The 21,376-nt window shown below is 51.7% G+C and overlaps 1 protein-coding gene across 4 annotated transcripts in view; it reads right to left on the bottom strand.

The window, feature by feature from the left end:
• Positions 1–5,923: 5,923 nt before the first annotated feature.
• Positions 5,924–21,376, bottom strand: part of PLEKHD1 (pleckstrin homology and coiled-coil domain containing D1) — a 32,594-nt gene continuing 17,141 nt past the window's right edge. For 2 of the 4 annotated variants that reach the window (XM_042252676.2, XM_012181906.5), the window contains 9 exons: positions 21,056–21,147; positions 19,781–19,833; positions 13,330–13,424; positions 11,571–11,664; positions 9,938–10,116; positions 9,314–9,446; positions 8,798–8,942; positions 8,356–8,505; positions 5,924–8,058 (listed from right to left, as the gene is read on the bottom strand). In XM_042252676.2, coding sequence (XP_042108610.1) covers positions 7,889–8,058; positions 8,356–8,505; positions 8,798–8,942; positions 9,314–9,446; positions 9,938–10,116; positions 11,571–11,664; positions 13,330–13,424; positions 19,781–19,833; positions 21,056–21,147 — 1,111 coding nt within the window. In that variant the 3' untranslated portion in view covers positions 5,924–7,888. Of the gene's footprint in view, positions 8,059–8,321; positions 8,506–8,797; positions 8,943–9,313; positions 9,447–9,937; positions 10,117–11,570; positions 11,665–13,329; positions 13,425–19,780; positions 19,834–21,055; positions 21,148–21,376 lie in introns of those variants that run through there. The other 2 variants (XR_006060440.2, XM_042252677.2) reach the window with 2 other exon arrangements.

The raw sequence follows: 21,376 nt of genomic DNA, 5'->3' as shown, positions 1-21,376 counted from the left end.
CCTTCCAATCAATATTCAGAACTGATTTCCTTTAGGATTGGCTAGTTTGATCTCCTTACAGTCCAAGGGACTCAAGAGTCATCTCCAGCACAATTTAAAAGTATCTATTCTTTGGTGCTCAGCTTTCTTAATGGTCCAGCTCTCACGTCTGTACATGACTTTTGGGAAAACCATAGCTTTGATCATATGGACATTTGTTGGCAAAGTGATGTCTCTGTTTTTCAATATGCTGTCTGGGTTGGTCATAGCTTTTCTTCCAAGGAGCAAGTGTCCTTTAATTTCATGGCTGCAGCCTCCCTCTGCAGTGATTTTGGAGCCCAAGAAAATAAAGTCTGTCACTGCTTCCACTTTTTCCCCTTCTGTTTGGTATGAAACGATGGGACTGGAAGCCATGATCTTAGTTTTGTTGTTGTTGTTGTTTTAGTACCTACTTTTAACACAGAAAAAAACTCCAAGGGCTCTGAGCAGCCTCATGAGATTTGAGTTTTATCTCCTATCTAATAAAGATACATAAATGCAAAAAACATTTTAAATAGTGACATCAAAAGCTCCAGAGCCAGTAAGCAGTAAGACAACATCCCCCACCCCTACTCTGCTCCTACGCCCTGCATAGCAGCAGGCAGAGTGCTGGACAATTTCCTTCCCCAGAGCTTGTGACGAGGGCTGTGCTCTGTGAGAGGAAAGGTTCTCCTTGTGTGTAACACCAAGGCCCATCGGTCCTAATTATTGCCAGGCTAACAGAGCAGGTTGTCTGTTTATAATAGGACTCTCGGTCCAGAGGCAGGTATCAGATCCTCCAAGGCAAGCAAGGCAGAGAGTGTGAGCCCCAAATGGACGGAGCTGGCTCTGCAACTGCCGGACAGCTCCTGGAGCCCCCGTGGTCCAGCCCTGGCCTTTGGGCAGCCCTGATTCACTGCAACTTCCCTGCCTGATCATCAAGTGTCAGAATGCTGGACTGCACCAAAATGTGGGTGGCAGTTGTAGGTAGAATTCACCACAAGGGGATGGAGTTTATTAAGACCTCCTACCTCCAGGATTTGGGGGCCTGGAGTGCTTTCTGAACTTCGCCTGAACTTCTTTCACCCAGCAGGATGGAGAGGGAAGTTCCTTTCTGGGTCAGAGCAGTTGGTAGTGATGAGTGGAAGGAAGCCCAGGTCTAGGGAAGGGAAGGGGAGATGAGATATGCAGAGAGTCAGGACAGCCAAACCTGCAGTGTTATACCACACCCATCCACACCCAGGTGGATGTTTGAAGAACCAATTTCTCCTAGTTGCTTTGGATGTCTGGGAGTGGACCTGTTTCCAAGTGGCAAGAACAAAAGGATACCACTATATCCTCTCCCAAAACCTTGCAAAGGACACGCTTCACCTCTGTTCCCGGGGGTAGGGTGGGAGAATTCAGCATCTTTCCCCCCAAAGTTAAAGCCATAGGATTTCTGAGCTTGGAGAGCCTTTGCTGCGTCCCAGGGGTCTGAGAAGCTTTGTCCTGGCTTAATGCAGAAGCACAAGGGTCTCCAGGGACTGCTGAGAGCTCCTTTGTTTAGTGGTATTAAATTTTTGTTTTGATTGGAGTACAGTTGCTTTACAATGTTGTGTTAGCTTCTGCTGTACAGCAAAGTGAATCAGCTGTGAAATGAAGTGTTAGTTTCTCGGTTGCGTCTGATTCTTTGTGACCCCCATGGACTGTAGCCCACCAGGCTCGTCTGTCCAGGGGATTTTCCAGGCAAGAATACTGGAGTAGGCAGCCATTCCCTTCTCCAAAGGAACTATATGTATACATCAGTTCAGTTCAGTTCAGTCGCTCAGTCGTGTCCAACTCTCTGCAACCCCATGAATCGCAGCACGCCAGGCCTCCCTGTTCATCACCATCTCCCGGAGTTCACTCAGACTCACGTCCATCGAGTCAGTGATGCCATCCAGCCATCTCATCCTCAGTCGTCCTCTTCTCCTCCTGCCCCCAATCCCTCCCAGCATCAGAGTCTTTTCCAATGAGTCAACTCTTCTCATGAGGTGGCCAAAGTACTGGAGCTTCAGCTTGAGCATCATTCCTTCCAAAGAAATCCCAGGGTTGATCTCCTTCAGAATGGACTGGCTGGATCTCCTTGCAGTCCAAGGGACTCTCAAGAGTCTTCTCCAACACCACAGTTCAAAAGCATCAATTCTTTGGCGCTCAGCCTTCTTCACAGTCCAACTCTCACATCCGTACATGACTACTGGAAAAACCATAGCCTTGACTAGATGGACCTTAGTCAGCAAAGTAATGTCTCTGCTTTTGAATATGCTATCTAGGTTGGTCATAACTTTTCTTCCAAGGAGTAAGCGTCTTTTAATTTCATGGCTGCAGTCACCATCTGCAGTGATTCTGGAGCCCCCAAAAATAAAGTCTGACACTGTTTCCACTGTTTCCCATCTATTTCCCATAAAGTGATGGGACCAGATGCCATGATCTTAGTTTTCTGATTGTTGAGCTTTAAGCCAACTTTTTCCCTCTCCTCTTTCACTTTCATCAAGAGGCTTTTTAGTTCCTCTTCACTTTCTGCCATAAGGGTGGTGTCATCTCCATATCTGAGGTTATTGATATTTCTCCCTGCAATCTTGATTCCAACTTGTGTTTCTTCCAGTCCAGCGTTTCTCATGATGTACTCTGCATAGAAGTTAAATAAGCAGGGTGACAATATACAGCCTTGACATACTCCTTTTCCTATTTGGAACCAGTCTGTTGTTCCATGTCCAGTTCTAACTGTTGCTTCCTGACCTGCATACAGATTTCTCAAGAGGCAGGTCAGGTGGTCTGGTATTCCCTTCTCTTTCAGAATTTTCCACAGTTGATTGTGATCCACACAGTCAAAGGCTTTGGCATAGTCAATAAAGCAGAAATATATGTTTTTCTGGAACTCTCTTGCTTTTTCCATGATCCAGCAGATGTTGGCAATTTGATCTCTGGTTCCTCTGCCTTTTCTAAAACCAGCTTGAACATCAGGGAGTTCATGGTTCACGTATTGCTGAAGCCTGGCTTGGAGAATTTTGAGCATTACTGTACTAGCATGTGAGATGAGTGCAATTGTGCGGTAGTTTGAGCATTCTTTGGCATTGCCTTTCTTTGGGATGGGAATGAAAACTGACCTTTTCCAGTCCTGTGGCCACTGCTGAGTTTTCCAAATTTGCTGGCACATTTTCTTAACTACCTTCCAATTAGACCAAATCTGACACACCCTGGGCCTGAGCAAGTTTCTGTTTCACCATCACAATTCACTGTGGGCTCACTTGGATGGTACCTGAACACCCACAGGCTGCCCAGATCATGCTGGGTTGGGCAAGATAGGATGTATGGGCCCAAGAATGACATCCATTCAAAGACAGTGGCATCTGTTCATTCTTACCACTTGGAAACAGGCCCACTCCCAGACATCTAAAGCCAACTAGGAGAAATTGGTTCTTCAAACGTCCATCTGGGTGTGGATGGGTGTGGTATAACACTGCAGGTTTGGCTGTCCTGACTCTCTGCATATCTCATCTCCCCTTCCCTTCCCTAGACCTGGGCTTCCACTCATCACTACCAACTGCTCTGACCCAGAAAGGAACTTCCCTCTCCATCCTGCTGGGTGAAAGAAGTTCAGACGAAGTTCAGGAAGCACTCCAGGCCCCCAAATCCTGGGGGTAGGAGGTCTTAATAAACTCCCTCCCCTTGTGGTGAATTCTACCTACAACTGCCACCCACATTTCGGTGCAGTCCAGCATTCTGTGTGTCCTATGGTTTTATCTCTGGGTGACACTTGATGATCAAGCAGGGAAGCTGCAGTGAGTCAGGGCTGCCCAAAAGCCAGGGCTGGACCACGGGGGCTCCAGGAGCTGTCAGTGATTCAGGCAGGGGGTACTTCCCAGAGGCTGGGTCAGAGCCCAGGTGTTTTAGAGATCTCTTGCCTCACCTACTAACATCTTCCTAGGGAAAAGCACTAAGGTCTAGGATGACCATGGCATTACTGTCCAAACTGGAACACGTGTAACAGCAAAAGTGAAAGTGAAAGTCGCTCAGTCGTGTCCGACTGTTTGTGACCCCTTGGACTATACAGTCCATGGAACTCTCCAGGCCAGAATATTGGAGTGGGTAGCCTTTCCCTTCTCCAGGGGATCTTCCCAACCCAGGGATCGAACCCAGGTCTCCCATTTTGCAGGCGGATTCTTTACCAGCTAAGCCACAAAGGAAGTCCAAGAATACTAGAGTAGGTAGCCTATGCCTTCTCCAGCAAATCTTCCTGACCCAGGAATTGAACTGGGGTCTCCTGCACTGCAGGCGGATTCTTTACTAACTGAGCTGTCAGGGAAGCCCACAACAGCAAAAAGGGGGTCCTTAATAAATACGCTGGGAAACAGCACATAAAGGGCTACGATGGGGCTTCCCTGGCAGCTCAGTGGGGGGAGTCTGCTTGCCAATGCAGGAGACATGGGTTTGATCCCTGATTCGGGAGGATCCCACATAGCACAGAACAGGCCCATGTGCCACTACTATTGGGTCTGTGATCTAGAGCCCAAGAATCACAACTATTGAGCCCACATGCTGCGATAACTGAAGCCCATGCACCCTAGAACCCACGCTCCACAACAAGAGAAGCCACTGAAATGAGAAATCTGTGCACCGCAACTAGGAACCCTTGCTCTCAGCAACTAGAGAAAGTGCTCTCAGCAGCTAGAGAAAGTGCTCGCAGCAACGAAGACCCAGCACAGCCAAAACGACACAAATAAGTAAAATTACATTTCAAAAAGGGGTATGATGATAGCTCATCCATCCCTAGTGAGGGAATAAATCAAATAGGAGGAGAATCCAGTTATCACCATTTCTCGCCCTCCCTTACATGATGCAAAACAAAACCATAAATCTCTCCCCATCAGAGCAGGTAAAAGGGTCTGTTTCCAGTAGGGACACCAACATGAGTTACCCTTCACCTGCCTGAGGCTGTTCCCACGGGAGCAGTCATCTCTGTCCCTTCTGTCCGTGCTCAAGTCAGAAGAAAACCTGGTTGACAGCCTGGATGGGAGCGGGGTTTTGGACACATGTATACGTATGGCTGAGTCCTTCGCTGTCCACCTGAAACTGCCACCACATTGCTAATCAGCTCTGGGCTGTGCTTAGTCACTCAGTTGTGCCCGACTCTCTGAGACCCCACAGACTGCAGCCCGCCAAGTTCTGTCCATGGGGACTCTCTCCAGGCAAGACTACTGGAGTGGGTTGCTATGCCCTCCTCCAGGGGAATCTTCCTAACCCAGGGATCGAACCCAGGTCTCCCACCTTGCAGGTAGATTCTTTATCTTCTGAGCCATCAGGGAAGCCCATGAATACCGGAGTGGGTAACTACCAGGGAAGCCTGTTAATCAGCTATACCCCAATACAAAATGTTTTTGGTGTTACAAAAAATAAAAATTAAGAAAAAAAAGAAAAGAAAATCCGGCTGACAGTCCTTGTTACATAGCGGCGACCAGAACCTCATGAAGGGAACAAAGATTTTTGTTATTTATTAAGAAGCCACTCCCTGGAGGTGCAACCTTCCTCCTAAGTAGGACTGCTGCTGCTACTGCTAAGTCGCTTCAGTCGTGCCCTTCTCTGTGCGACCCCATGGACGGCAGCCCACCAGGCTCTGACGTCCCTGGGATTCTCCAGGCAAGAACACTGGAGTGGGTTGCCATTTCTTCCTCCAATGCATGAAAGTGAAAAGTGAAAGTGAAGTCGCTCAGTTGTGTCCGCGACTTGTAGCGACCCCATGGACTGCAGCCTACCAGGCTCCTCCGTCCATGGGATTTTCCAGGCAAGAGTACTGGAGTGGGGTGCCATGTCGGACACGTGCGTTTAAATGACCACAAGCAGGCAGTTCCGTAATTCCACATTCAGCCTGCAGGGGGCAACATCTCTTTAGCAATTACCACAATGCGAGTGACACTGCAGGAAACGCTTTTAATCGACCAACGAAATAGGGTTTCGTTTTTGTAAAAAAAAATCAGATCAATATATTTCCAGTAATTTTTACCCCTACATATTTTCACATAGAGGTGTTATTCTCTTTCTATTTACAGTGCTAGGTACAGAGTAAGTTTTTAACAAATGAATACGTGTGGATTGATCAGTTGTTTGAAGATAACCCAAACTTGCCTGAGGCATGGAAAGTACAGGGTGAGCTAGGAGGAAAAAAATTAGAGGTTGCTGAATATGCATGAAAGAGCACTTTCCTCTCTGGTTAATGGTTTGCCCAGGCGGGGAAGTGCATTTGAAAAATCTCTCTCCAAGAGCAAAGCATTATTAACTTGATTCTTTAAAAACAAAGAATAAAATAGTCATCTCGGTTGATAAACCGTCCTCATTTCAAAGTCCGTCTCGCACACATGATAGATCAATGGGTTCCAGGTTTGTGCAGGTTCCTACATGTTTAAAGCTTTTACATGGAGACTCACGCCTTTCAGATGCATTGACTCTGAAACTCTCGCTCCTCTGCTTCCACCTAGGCTTGGAAGAGACTGGTTGAAGCCCGCCTACCACGGAGAAGGGACCATTAAGGTTTGTTTCTCCGGCAGCCTTGACAGCGCAGCAGGGCAGCACTCCTGGCCTGGACTGGGCTAGCAGTAGACATGCCCGTGTTTTGAGTCAGTACCGTTCCTTTCCCCACAGAGCAGGCTGCAGGCCCCTGCCCTGCAGCCATTTGTCCACCTCTCCGACTCGGCTCCCTTTTCTGAGCAGCGGCGGATCAGCACCTTCAATGCCACCAGCATCCCTGGGCACCCTGACCCCATGGGGACTCCTTCTGGGGAGAGGCTAACAGACTCAGGCAGTTTGGGACAGAAGGCCCTGTCGGAGAGGATGCCAGGCAGACGGTCTGTCCATGAATGAGGGACACACAGTCCTCAGTGCCCCCTGGAGGGCAGTGTCTCCCACAAAAGCTGCAGACGGATATTCCAGCTTCACCCCTGATGACACTGGGCCAATCAACAGCTGCAAGCCTTCTTACAGGCCCAAGCCCCATCTTCCAGGGCTCGCGGTGGCAGTTGCATGGGGTAAAGCTTCTGCAGGGAGAAGGAGGCAAGGTGATCCGAGCGGGGGCAGCTGAGAGGGAGAGCTCCGGGACCCCGCTGACCAGCTGGGCCTCGGCGGCTGGCCAAGGGAGCCGCCTGCCCGCCTGACCGGGAGTGGATGTTGCAGGATCCTGGCCACCTGCCTCTGCTCCCTGACTTGCTACCTGTCCTCTGGGGTAGACTTCAGCACGGCTGTTGCTGCAGCTCCGGCCCAGGGCCCTCAGGACACATATGCGAGGGATGTGGGGGTCGGGGGGAGTCAAGTCTTCCTCGAGGGTGCTGAGGCTGCAGGTGGGGGAGCACACCTGAGGAGGGAGTGAGTGAGCAGCCCCACAGCCAGGGCCCCCAGGAAAGGGGCCCGTGGAGACTGGCGGGCTACCAGCCCAGAAGGGCGCCGGGCCTCTTTCTTCTCTCCCCCACAGTGTGGTCGACAGAAGGGGCCTTGACAGAGGGTGTCAGAAGCCAAAGGAGGGCTGGAAACCCTGGGAAAGCCAGGGTCAAGGAGGGTGGCAGAGTCAGAGAAGGGGAGAGGGTGCTTTACAGGGGGCCATGGGCCCTGCCCACCCCACTCCCCTAGTCAGAAAAGTCTCTCCACACCATCAGCCCCTCCATCACTTTACCAGGTGGCACCCAGCTTGAGCCTGCACAGGCCTGGCCTGGACACAAGGGTAGGATCTGGGGTGGGGGGACGGGGTGGCACCCCTGTCCTCTGAGGGTGAGGCTGGCCCCCCCAGGTGGAGCTCTGGCAGAGAGGAAGTGGGGGGAGTTAGGCCTCCCCCTGCCACCCCTCTGCCCCCAGTGAGGAAGGCCTTGGGGCGCCAGGGGAGGGGTGCCCATCACTTTCCACCCCGGGGAAGCGCGGAGGGGGCTCCAGACTGCGTGGCCATGATGTGGTAGATGGACTCTCGGAAGCGCTGGTCCCTGCTGAGCCGCTTGGCCACCTCCTTCAGCTCCTCCATGTTGTCGGCTTCCAGCTGGGAGGTCATGAAGGACTGGGACGGCTTCACTGGGGAGATGGTGGCCCCAGGGGCCTGGCCGTGAACAGCCTTCCTGCCACTGGGACACAGCCCTGTCCCCAACCCCCAGCCCCGCCCCGCCCCACCCCCTGCTCCCCATCGTCCCCATGCTGGTCCATGGGCTCCTGTGACCCTGGGGGAAGCCCAAGGCTGGGGCCACAAGGGCTCAGGCACACTGGCTGACTTCAGGGCTGGGTCAGCCTCCCCACCCTGCCTTCTTCTTGCCCATCGTCACTGACAGCCCATGAGCATCCCGCCCACTGGTGCCCAGGGGTTGCCACACCCACCGTCATTCCAGGAGGTGCTGGACCGGCGCCGGTGGAAGCGGCAGCTCTTGATGCGGCGAGTGGCCGCCTTGTGGATGTACACCGAGTTCTTCATGATGACCGGCATCTTGGCCTCCAGTTCTGCATTCCGGATACACTCTTCAAAGAACCCTGCGGCCACATTTCCACTGCAACCTCCCCTCCCGGCTGCCCTCCCCTTCCCAGGATCCTGGTGGGCTCCAGAGGGAAATACCCCAACCCCATCCTTTGGAAGATCAGAGTCACCTGCTGAAGGGGGAAGAAACACAGGCTTTGCTACCCCCGCCCCAGATCCAAGAGCCAAAGGCAGCCACGCCGAGAGCATGCCCGAAGGCAGGGCATCTGGAGCAGAAACTCCATCCACACTGGCCTGGACGGCCGTGCAGAGCTCTGGGGCTGGGCTGGTACCGAGGGCAGGGCTTACTCTTCAGGTGGCTCACGTCAGCCCGCATCCTCTCCTCCTTCTCCTTGTTCCGCACCTTGGAGTTGAGCCCTTGCTCCAGGCTTCGCAAGGCCCCTTCTGCCTCCCGCAGACGCCTCTCCAGGTCCATGCGGACCTTCACCTCAGCCTAAGGGCAGAGGCGAGGAGAGGGAAGTGGGTCCTGGTGTGGGGGGGAGGGCAGCTGCCAGTCCTCTGGGAACCTTCTCTGATCACCCCTGGCTCAAGTGGGCTTTCTTGCCTCCAGACTTGAATGGCAGCTATCGCGTTCTGCTTGGTGTCTTATGCCCTCCACCCGATGGCCTGGACTCAGCCCCTGCACTGGGCAGGTGTCTGTAATGATGCCGCACAACGCAGGCAGGCTTCGTCTCAGGGCGGCTGCACTGCCCACGCCTAGCTGGTCAGATTGGCAGGGATAATTCAGGAAGTTGCCTGATGAGGGCAGGGATGTGAGGAGGGCCCCCCCACCCCGAGCACCAAACGCTCCCAGTGACCCAGCACCTTGAGCTCGCGCTCAGCCTGCTGCTTCTCCACCGTCAGCTCCTGCAGCGAGTTTTGCAGAGCCTGGGACTGGCTGGAGTAGAACTCCCGCTCCTCCTCCAGGGCCCTGGAGCGCTCCTCATTCTCCTTCATCCTGCCCCCCCGGGGAGAGGCGCTCACTCAGGGCCCCACTTGCCAATGGGGCATCCGGTAAGAGGGTGGCTCCTGTGCAGGGAGCTGGCTAGAGAAACCCAGAGACCCTGCTTGGTGAGCCCCAGAGCTGGGCTGGGTCCTGTCCCCCCACCCCGATGGTAATGGGAGTGATGTGGTCAGTGCAAGGAGTCCTGGGTCCAGGTCTTGCTAGTTCTGTGAGCTCAGGAAGGTCCTCCAAGCCTCAGACTCATCAGTAAAAAGCAGCTGGGAGGACCTGTCCAGCCTGTCTATTAGACAGCCCTAATGACTCACATCATTTCAAGTTAGCTTAGGATAGTGAAGGATTGCTTCCCACTTGCCTGGTGGGGAACCTGAGACCTAGGCAAAAGGAAGTGAGTGATCCATCAGATCAAGGCCAACCGGAACCCAAGGGCCCACGTGTCCTGTTCAAGGAAAGCTGCCCATGAGCCCAGGGCTTCTGGGCTCCCTCACCGCTTCTCCGCCAGGAGCTTCTCCTCCAAGAGCTGTTGCATCTTCTCCTCGATCTGCCTCAGGTTGCTATGGAGACCCCCGCTGGGAGGCGGCTGCTCGCTCTGATTGGTCAGCGTCTGCAGCTGGTTCTCATTCTCCTCCAGCATCTCCAGGGTTTTCTTCTTCTCTATGGAGAGCTCCTGGCATGAGGGAGGAAAAGAAGTGAGGCAGCCTAAGTCAGATTCTCTGCCTTCACCTGCCTTTCAGTTCTGGCCAGTGAGGCCCTCCTTACTTAATCCTCTGAGGGACACTTAAAATGTCTATTCATCCCTTGAGGTAAAAGGTCAACTAGGATCTCCCTCCTCCCACTGAGGCAAGGCTACTCCTCCATCGAGGGAGTCAGGGGAAAGCCCAGCATGGCTTCCAGGGGAAGCGACACCTACTACAATGGGGACCCAAGGCCCAAGGGCGCCACGAGGTTCTGGGTGCTTGTTCCTCCAGGGACAAGTGAGGGAGTGTGTTGGGCTCATGTGAAAAACACCTACCAGGAACCAGCCCAAAGCAGACTTAGACATTCTTCCCACTTATCAGACTGGGATCTTGTACTGCTCAGAAATTCTGGAGTTGAAACTACCCATAAGAACCACCTCCTGTGATGTGGGACAGGGACAGATAAATGAAAGATGCCACTGACGAAGCCCCATCAGTCAAGGGAAAATAGAAACCTTGCAGTCTACAAGTCTCAAATTTTGTAACCATCACGATCCCCCACAACATCCCAGGCTCACTCGAGGCACTGGACTTGGAGGGACCTTAAGATGCAATCTAGTGATGCCCACCTTTGGAAAACACAACCTCACCTGTTAGGTGCATTCAGAGATGCACTAAGTGCTGTGGGCCCAGAGCTCAGAGCAAATCCCTCCCCTAGAACAGTCAGGGAGGCTTGACTAAGGTGATACTCGGACTGAGTCTTAGAAGGACGAGAGCAACCTCCAGGCAGAGAAGAGCGCGGAGCTCAGTCTGGGCAGAAGGAACAGTGTGGGCAAGGATGGGGAGGATGAAAGGCATGGCTTCCTGGGGGCACGTGTGCTCAGTGGTCTGAAGCTCGGGTTGGGATATCATGGTGCTGGGAGGGGCAGCAGGGGAGAGGGGACAGGAGGGGAGCAGAGGCTGGGGCCGGAGCAGGCACTTGGCCGTGCTAAAGTGTTTGCACTCTTTCCTTGGCACATGCCAACTCCTCCTCCCTCACAATTTCTGGGGAATCAAATGGATTTTCCCTCCTGCTCAATGTCACCCTGGAGCAGCTAAGTGAATGAGTCACAGGAAGGAAGCGGTGGGTCACCCTGCCCCCCTCCCTAATCAGTCCTCCATCTGGTGTAAAAATATAAGCACTGAAGATGGTGGATTTCTTAAGGCCATAGTCACCGTAAAGGCAAACTTGGATTTGCCCTTCTGGGTCCTGCTTTGGGCCTCATGTGTTGGCTGGAGTTCCCAATGGTCCACAGAGATGAGACCCTTTAGATCAGCGCCCCTTCAGGCTGTTTTCCTTGCAGATAACCCTCTAGAGAAACACTGTTGGAAAAAAACTGCATCGTGTGGCCCAACCAACCAGCCCTCCTCCTTCCAGGCAACCAGCCTGCCAGGGGCCCCTCACCTCCAGCGTCTTCTGTAAGGACTCTGTGAAGTGTCGCAGCTCCTTTTTCTCTTGCTCCACGCCCTTGAGGCATCTTGCAGTCAGCTCAAGCTCCCTGTGGGGACAGAAGGCAGGGTATGGCAGTGCCCACCCCTCCTAGCTCCGTTGCAGCTTCCACCACACCTCTCTGTATGGCTCAGAGGGCTCTCTGAAGGCCAGCTCCTCACATGGCTGGGTCCTGCCAGCAGCTGTAGGGGCCCTGGGCTGAATGAAGGGGATCCTGGCCAAGTGAGGCTGAAGTCACCTGCTCCAGATACACAGGAACCTGTCAGAGTAAATCCAAGGCCACTCCAAGGGCAGAGAGGACAGCTGGAGAAACAAAAGCCTCACTCCCTGTCTTCCCAGGACAACTCTTGCTAGAACCTACTCACCTTGACATGGGACATGGCTGAGGCCCTTCTCTGGGGTGACAAACTCCTTGCTGCTATTTTAATAAGCCTGGGTCCCCTTCTCCTTGCTTGAGATGTTTTTCCTTTCTGCCCGGTTTTCAAACTCTACCACCCCTTAAGGCCCAGCTCAATCTAACCTGTTGAAGCCCACAGGGATCACACATATATCTTAATTCCTATAAAACAGGGAGTCTGTGCTATGCCTCTGAGCACCTGTTTGTACATTATGGGAAGTATTATTGATATTTCAGTGTGAGTCTGGTTTTCCCAACCAGATCCTCAAGGGAGGAGACTTATCTTCCATTCCAGGATCTGGCAGAATTATGGAAGTATTACTTCCAGAATTAGCTGGCTATTAGCTGATGAGTTTCTCTGAGCTTCTTCTGCCCCAAAATACATGTCCAGTGACTTTCTTTTATAAGGGTGTTACAAGAAAAATATCCTTCTGGGTTATGACCGATAATCAGTAGTGGTTATGATGGTGACTACAACCAAAACCACCTACAGTACCCAGAGAAGTTATCTCCAAGTTCACGGGTCGACTGCATCAGAATGACCCGGAAAAGTTTTTAAAGTATAGAATTCTGGGTTCTACCTTCAGCAGATTCTATTAATCCTCTTGTGTGTGCTGTTTAGTTGCTCAGCTGTGTCTGACTCCTTGCGACCCCATGGACTTAGTCCACAAGGCTCCTCTGCCCTTGGGAATTTTTCAGGCAAGGATACTGGAGTGGGTTGCCATGTCCTCCTCCAGGGGATCTTCCCAACCCAGGGATCGAACCTGTGTCTCCTATGTCTCCTGCATTGCAGGCAGATTCTTTACCTGCCGAGCCATGGGGGAAGCCCTAATAATCCTCTTAGATGATTACAATGTGCAATTGGGTTTGCAAACCATACACAGACACACACACAAAAAAAAGCCCAAGGGACAGGCATCATTAGCCAGAATGTAAAGAGACTGTGCAGAAAAGACAGGGAATGTTGGGGCGGGTCTTGGCCAGGGGTACCTCCAGACCAGCCTGTCCTGTCCGCCCTGGGGTAAGGGAGATGTGACCCAGCAGGAAGGGCTCGCTGCTGGTGGGGATGTCTGGTTGCAACCTGCCCATGTCTCATACTCCCCCGGGCAGAAGTGACCCCTTGGTGTGGGTTCTATGGCTTTTTTAGGCCCTCCAGGTCCTGGAGCTTTGGGAGGACGGGTCCAAACTAAGTCACTGACCAGTCAGGATCTCCTGGGGGAGGCCTCACCAGCCTGGCGGGACACACGGGTCCTACACGTCCTAGCCTGGGCGCACCCTCCTCTCCCTACCCCTGCCCCACCAGGGCACCACAGCCACCTCTTGATCTGTTCCTGCTCCATCCTCAGCTCCTGCACCACCTCCTCAAATTGCTGCTTCTCGGCCTCCAGCACCTGGTTCAGGCGCTCAAGAGCCTGGAGAGAATCAGAGAGGAAGAAAAGTCAGCGACAGCAAAGCGGCCATGGGGTCAGGAACCCCCGCTCTAACCCAGAGGACACCCTGGGATTCAGCACAATCTGTACCAGACTTAGAATTGAGCCCTGAGGAGTCCTGATCCCACTCAGTGACACACAGTCTCAGTGAAACCAAGATCTGTGATGCGCTGGGCTCATTTACAACACCCTTGACAAAAGAATATATATACAGACATATAATTGAATCACTTTTGTTGTACGCCCAACACTAAAACAACATTGTAAATCAACTATGCTTCAATAAAAAAAACTTTAACAATAAACAAGCAAAACGAGACAAAAACACACTTAGCATGCTGAGGGCAGGGTTTAGAAATTATCCCAACATTAGTTCTTATGACTGGAGTGCGTGCATCCTAGGTTGCTTCAGTCATGTCAGACTCTCTGTGACCCTATGTCAGACCACTCTGTAACCTGCCAGGCTCCTCTGTTCCTGGGATTCTCCAGGCAAGAGTACTGGAGTGGGTTGCCATACCCTCCTCCAGGGAATCTTCCCCACCCAGGGATTGAACTAGTGTCTCTTAGCCTCCTGTATTGGCAGGTGGGTTCTTTACCACCAGCGCCATCTGGGAAGGCCTCTTATGACTGAATGTTTGGTAAAGAATCTGCTAATGCAGGAGATATAAGAGACATGGGTTCAATCCATGGGTTGGGAAGCTCCCCTGGAGAAGAAAATGGCAACCCATTCCAGTATTCTTGCCTGGAAAATCCCATGGACAGAGGAGCTTTGTGGGCTACAGTCCATGGGGTTGCAAAGAGTTGGACACAAGTAAGCATCTGAGCATTCTGCAACATACTGTGATAATTTTAGATGTGTGCTCTGCTGGGCAGCTCCAGTCACTCACACCCTAAGGTGTGTTGGCTGGCCCCCAAGCCCTAGAGTGAAATGTGTGGGTGTACATATCCATTCAAGATCTCTGGAGTGGCATTTGTTAGAAGTGACTAAGAAAAGCCATTCTCAACCCGAAGTCACAGAATAAAGACTTTTTCTCAAGGCATCCAGGAAACAATGAGCTTTGGTGGCAGCTTCCCCTGGACTCACCCCCAAGGGAACAGGTGAGCCAGAAAGCCCAGGGCTAGCTGACCCAGGGAACCGGACCAGTTCCTTCAAGTCTGCTGGCAAGCACAAGTATTTTCCCAGCAAGCAGGTGCTCCCCCAGGGGACCTGTATTCCCAGGGTTCAGTAACAGGTAGTATTGGTGGGTACACATCAAGCCAAGGGTGGTTGGAAGCATTTTGTGACAATTGCTTCGTTCCTCCACATTTTATGCTGTGGGAGGATATTATTTCTAGATGCACATACTCTCTTATCTTCTAGTTCTGAATTACGCCCTCATTTTTCACCCAGACAGAGGTTTTGTTCTCAAGGATAATGCAAACCCCAACAGGCAGGTTGGTGGGGGTGGGGGCGCTGCCTATAGGGGGAAATTGCCCTTGGCTTTGAGGAGAATCAGAGAAGGAATAAAATCCAAGGAAAGGGAAGAGTCCGCTTCCAAACCCTATGTCCTTCACCCCTCAGCTTCTTACCCAAAACGTTGCTATTTTTTCCCCTTCTAATTATTACTGGCATTTTGGGTGTGGCCCATAAGTGGTCATCCCTGGGGCTGCTCACAGGGCTCTGATGTCCTCGTGGAACACTGCATGGCCACAGTCCACCTGTGAAAGTTGGGGGACCCCATGGGCCTGGCCGAGGCCAGTGGAACGTGAACAGAAGTGTGTCCCTCCAGGCAGACGCCTTTTACAGACAGGGCGTGACACGCTGTGTTCCCTTCCCTGCCACGTCAGCCAGTGCTGCCGCCAACAGTGGAGCTTCCAGGAGCCTGGGCTTCTCCAAGCGAGGAGGCGTGGAGCAGAGCCCCCCGCTGAGCCAAGCCGCTGAGTGAGAAATAGGCCTTTGCCGTTCAATACCACTAATATTTTGGGGTTGTGTGTGATGGCAGTAGACACAGCCACATGCAGACATAATATAAATTTATTTAAAATTTTATTCTTGTAGACCTCCCTCTTTTTAATCCAAGAAGAGTTCAGAGCTTCAAAAAGTTTGAAAGCCTCTATTTCCATACATTCTCAGTAGCTGGTATTGTGAATGACGATAAACTTTGATGTGGCTTCAGATTCATATTTCCTCTCTCTCTCTGGTGGACTCTACCTGCTGCGGCAGGGCTGTTACAGGCTGGACGCATCCCTGGGCTTAGACCTGAGAAGTCACAAGGGCACTTGGCTCTGATGGGCACCTGGCTTTTGCTGCTTCAGAACAGATCAGATAGGACCTGACTGGAGGACACCCTCCCACGGTCTCAGCCTCTTGGCCTGGAGAGCCCCATTTTTCCAATACCCCAACTTGCAAATATTTCCCTTTACTTACTATTACTCTGTGATATCTTTTTACAATTGAAAATGAGAGAAAGTAAATTATTAAAACCCCATGGAAATGTCCATATACTGCTTGTGGGTGTGCCAGTAGGTACATATTTTTAAAAAGCAGTTGGCCATATGCATCAGAAGGTCTAAAAGTTCTTGCCCTTTGAGTCAGTAATTCCACCTATAGGAATCTATCCTAGGGAAATAATTAGAAAAGTAGACCAAGATTTATATACAAAGATGTTCACTGTGGCATAATTTATAATAGTGAAACCAGCCTAGATGTCCAAAGTAGAAGATTAATGAACATCACATATGATGAATCAGTGCTTGGTCATTAAAAGTGATGTTTTCAAAAAATGTTGAATGATTTGGAAAATTGCCGAAGGTATAGTGTTAATGAAGGTAAAATGAAAGATATCATGAAAAAGCCCATAAAACTGAGTATCTAACATGACCCTATTAGGTTTAAAATATATATAAGAATAATCTACAGGAATAAAGACAAAGGAAAAATGCTGAATTGACAGTAACTGTCTGTGGAGTTGTAGGGTTAAAGGTAAAACTTGTTTTCTTCTTCACGTTTTCTACAAAGAGCATGATTTCTACCATTATGGGGGAAAGGTCTATATTAAAGAGCAAAAAGAAAGAGAATCTTCTTCCTGGATGCTCACTTCTTTCCCACCTTCCATTTCATCCAGATGATTCTTAAACAATGTCCCAGTGTAGCCTGAGTGCTGACTGGAGTGGTACACAGTCTAGAAACCTGGAGCAGCTAGAAGCTCCTGTTCATGCAGCCCAAGATGGCACGAGTGAGCACCCCCTGCCACAGGCTGCGGTCAGCTGAGACCCACAGCAGCTGAAGTCTTCGTCCACCACATCATGCGCCTGTCAGTGACTGTTGGACTTATTTAAGTTGCCAAAGTATGAGGTTGGAAAGAAGTCGGTAGAAAGCAGTTTCATGGAAAGAAGAGCTTTCAAATAATGGAACAGTAATGCAAAGCTCACCTCTAAAGCTGCCCGTGGCAGAATCACAATCAACACCCATCAGGGAGGTCACCTGAAAGGGAGAGGTCCTTTCCAGCTCCAAGAGTCTGAGTTCTGACTGGGCGCACTCCACAGGTAAGAACCCTGCCTGAAGGGTCCTGGGCATTTCTGATTTCCCGTGTGCCTGCCCACGTGCAAGATTGAGCTCTCACAGTTCAATCAGAAGAGGGAAGGCAGGCCAGCTGCCCTCCCCCAGGGGATGAGAGTGATGGGACCATGCCCAACAGAGCCAGGGACACCTGAGGGACCTGTGTCCAAGGAAGGGCATTGTCTTCCGGAGAAACGCAGAACATTGTTTTCTTTTGATTTTGTCTGCACCACGCGGCAGGCAGAACTTCACGGACCAGGGATTGAACCCACGCCCTTTGCAATGAAAGCACAGAACATTAACTACTGGACCACTGGGGAAGTCCTAGAGGCATTATCTTCTGATCTCAGGGCAGAAAAGCCCAGGACGGTGCCCTCTGAACTCTCAGCTCACGCCCCTTGAGTTCCTGGCCCTTTCCACCATGCGGAGGATGTCAGAGCTGCACTATCACACAGCGCCAGTTGGCCCGGGCCTTACCGGTCCACAAAGTACCCCCTGCCCTCTGTTTCAGTGAGCCCCACAGCAACCTGGGAGCCACCCAGGCACAGTCATCACTCTTACCAGAGCAACACAGAGGCAAATGTGCCCACGGTCACAGTCAGTGATAGATTGGTACCAGACCCTGCGTCTCCTTTTAAACCAAACTACCTCTTAAAGATCAGAGAATCTTCAACTTATCACTGGGCCAGGGTACCACATGCCTTTCTAAGTGGCCCAAGCAAGGCACTCCCAGAGCATCTCTGTGACCTAGATGCAGATGGGGAAGGAGAAGGGGGCAGGTGGATCCATAATATAGATGAACAAGGCAAAGAAAGGAAACCCTGGACAGCATGACTCAGTGAGCTATAGTCTCCATCTAGAGCACACAGCTGCCCCGGAAACGTGAACGTGAACACACTCCTCTCCCTCCTGCCAGCCCAGGGCAGCCTTCACCGGGGCACCACCTGGACTCAAGTGAGTCTCACTCACATTTTGTACCTAAACCCCAGGAAATTCACAGCTGGCGGGCCTCCCTCCTTCAGCGTGCTAGGGCTTTAAGCGAGGCCTGTGAGCAGTGGGTCTCTGCTGGCCTCATTTCCTGGCTAAAGACCTAGATAGAGTGTCTAAATTTTCCTCGGGCTGACTGCTGCCCCAGATTTAGCCTCTCTGATGGATAAGTCTGTCTCCCCCTGCCAGTGGCTGTATCTGTCACTCCATCCCATCCCCTGGCTTCCTAAATTACCTGCCTTTAAGTTGCTGACAATCTACCCCGTCTCACTTCTCAAAATGTACAGAACGGTCAAAAGAAAATGCCCACACTCTAATACAGGAGGGACCCATTTGAGAGCCTGATCCTGGGGGCCCACATGTGGCTGGGGGGAGAAGGCTCAATGCCGTCACCATGCCAATCCTCAAATCCGTGCGATCCTCACAAAAATCCTCAGCAGATTGCCTTCTCTGTTTGTTTGGTTGGTTGGGTTTTTGTAATTGACAAAATGACACTGAAGTCCAGCTGGAAGAAAAAATGGGTGAGAATATCTGATAACATTTTGGAAGAAGAAAAATGGGGGTACCATCCTACTGGTTAAAAATCAAGATGCAATGTAAAATTATAAGAATTAAAAATATTAAGTCATTCCACAGCATTATCGAGCGCCCATCCTAGGCCAGGTACTCTGAAAGGCCCCAGCAGTATTCAGGGTGCAACAGTGCCGTGGGGCTGCTTCTTTTTTTCCCCAGTGATATGCTTCTTGCCTGTCAGGTCTGTTCCCAAGCCCAGGGAGGGTGGTTGGGAAGGGTGAGAGGTTTGTGAGAATCAAGGCAGAGAAGCAGGCACTGAGCCCAGCCCTGAACTTGCCTGGGAGAGATAAGCAACAGGAACCAGGCAAAGAGAAATGGACTAAATCAGGCCCTCCCTCTGTGGGTGTGCCGGGGCATGCCACTCTGCGGCTTGGAGCTCAGGCAGTTCAGTTGTAGGACAGACTCACAGGTAACGATTGTAATACTAACAAACACATATGTTCATTAAGCATGTACTCTGTGCTAAGCACTTTACATATCACATCTCACTTAATCCTCAAAACATACCTGATAAGGTGGGTTCTATTATTATCCCCATTTTTCACATAGGGCTATTAATGTTCAGAGAGACGGGGTAACTTGCCCAAGGTCACACAGTCAGAAGCAGTGAAGGTCCAATCCAGACACAGGCAGCCTGGCTTCAAGTCAGCACTGATAACCACTACCCTACCCTGCCCTTCCTGACTCAGAACAGGCAAGGCCCAGGGCTTCATGGAGATCCCAAATAGCGTGGACTTCAGCAGCCCTGGCCTTCATATGAGGCAAGGGTCTCCTTCACCCCACAGGCTGCCTCTGGCCAATGCTTGGCCTCCTTAAAACTTGTCTGTTAACATTTAGAGGATGAAGGAACCTCTGATATCTTCTAACCCAGTCACCTTTATGGGGCCAGAAGTCCCTCTGGATGAAAAAGGCCACCTCATCCTCCTGTGAATATCAGTAGTGACAAGAAGCTAGTTGCCTCCTGACACAGCTTATAAAATTTCTGAATGGCTCTTTATTATTTTCCTCCCCGGGGATTGGTAACGAGAAACACACTTCTTGCCAAAAAGCGACAGCAAGTCCCAAGCACTGTCATCCCAGTGGCTTCCCTGCTCTGCCTGTCTGATTTCCCAGCAGGTTGTCTGGGAACTCGTCTCCCCTACACCCTTCCCTAATGCTAGGAACATGGGTCAGTGCACAGCGGCTCTGAAAAGGCCCACAGAGCGGGAGGCGGTGGGGACTGGCCCCAATGTGCCCCTACCTCTCTCTGCTCCCTCTGAAGGCAGAGTTCTTCGGTCTCTTCCATCAGTTTGTCTGCCAAAGCAAGCATACACACTCTCACGAGATGCTCACTGCAGATCCAGTCCTGAGGGGTCACTGCCTCAGGGGTCACGCCTCCATTGCCCCCAGCTCCTTCCAAGGATGAGGTTGGTACTGTTGGCCCCAGGGCCAGCCAGGGGAGCCACTGAGGGGCCAGGAGGGGCCAGCTCCTGGGGCTGCAAACTCTGTGCTGGCCTGATCTGCTGCCCTCCTCTCCTGGCAATGACCTCGCATTGTACGTTCACAAAACAATGACAGCTCATTTTGGAAGCTCAAGTGGGTCTCTGCACCCCGGCGTGCTGTTAACCTTTGCACTGATGTCTGGCTAGTGAGGCAAGGCAGGTCCTGGGGGAAGAGGGTGTCTAGAGCAGGCAAAGGGGAGTCAATGCTCTGGTCCCCACATGTTTAAGGAGGCAGTAAGGGAGAGGGTCCCAGGCAAAGGACCAACCTCCCAGACTTACTGTCTTCTTTCTCAAACAGAGCATGCCTACCAGCTAACCTCATTGGAAAAGACCCTGATGCCGGGAAGAATTGAGGGTAGGAAGAGAAGGGGGCAACAGAGGATGAGATGGTTGCATGGCATCACCTACTCAATGGACAAGAGTTTGAGCAAACTCCGTGAGACAGTCAAGTACAGGGAAGACTGGCGCGCTGCAGTCCATGGCATGCTGCTGTCCATGAGGCCTCAAAGTGTCAGACCCAACTTAACAACTGAACAACAACAGCCACTAGCCAATCAGGGGCACATAGGCCTAGAGCCTTAAAGAGGGTTGAGGGTGAGAACTGGGGTCTGGGGGCAACATCCTCTCCATTTGTGGGGCCCTTGCTGCACACCTGACATAAGTGTTTCTAGGCATTTCTATCGCCTCTAAAAGTTGGGGGCTAGTTTTCTCTCCAGTTTAAGGGTGAGGAAACTGAGGCTTAAGATGAGCTCCCTAAAGATCCACACAGCTGATGGATAAATGACAAAGCTGCGTCCAGAGCCCAGGATCCTAACCACTAGGCTCTCCTGCCTCCTGTCATGCCGACCCAGAGGACTCGTATTATGCCATACAGCCCCCCGGGCTCTGGGGGGGGGGGTCTCCAGCTCCTCGGAGCCTGCTAAACCCCTACCCAAGACATGCTCCCTCAGTCCTGCACCAAATCTTGGGCTGCAGCCCCTGGCCCTGAAATGCTATCACCAGAGAGCCTGTTTGCAGCCCATCCCTCAGCCAACCTAAATACTCCTGCTTCTCCTTGGCCAACTGCAGCCCCTGGGCCTCCAGGCTTTTGATCATGGCTTCTCCCAGCTGGGCATTCTTCCAAGTCCTGGGGAGGAAGGGCAGATGGAACAGGAGAGAAGAGGAAGACACACACAACTGGTAAAACAGAAGGCCGGAGGAGAAAGAGAATATGCATAGCACATCCTCATCATCCTTTCTACCCAGAATCCCAGCCGCACCCACCCTGGTCCCCGTGACTCTGGGCATGCCACCAGCATCGATCCATTGCAGTCCCCGGAGGCTGGCCCAGGCTGCAAAGTGGGCCACCGGAGGCT

This window comes from Ovis aries, chromosome 7 (genome assembly GCF_016772045.2).
Source record: "Ovis aries strain OAR_USU_Benz2616 breed Rambouillet chromosome 7, ARS-UI_Ramb_v3.0, whole genome shotgun sequence".
NCBI classification, from domain to species: Eukaryota; Metazoa; Chordata; class Mammalia; order Artiodactyla; family Bovidae; genus Ovis; species Ovis aries.
This window is presented reverse-complemented; position numbering and strand designations above follow the sequence as displayed.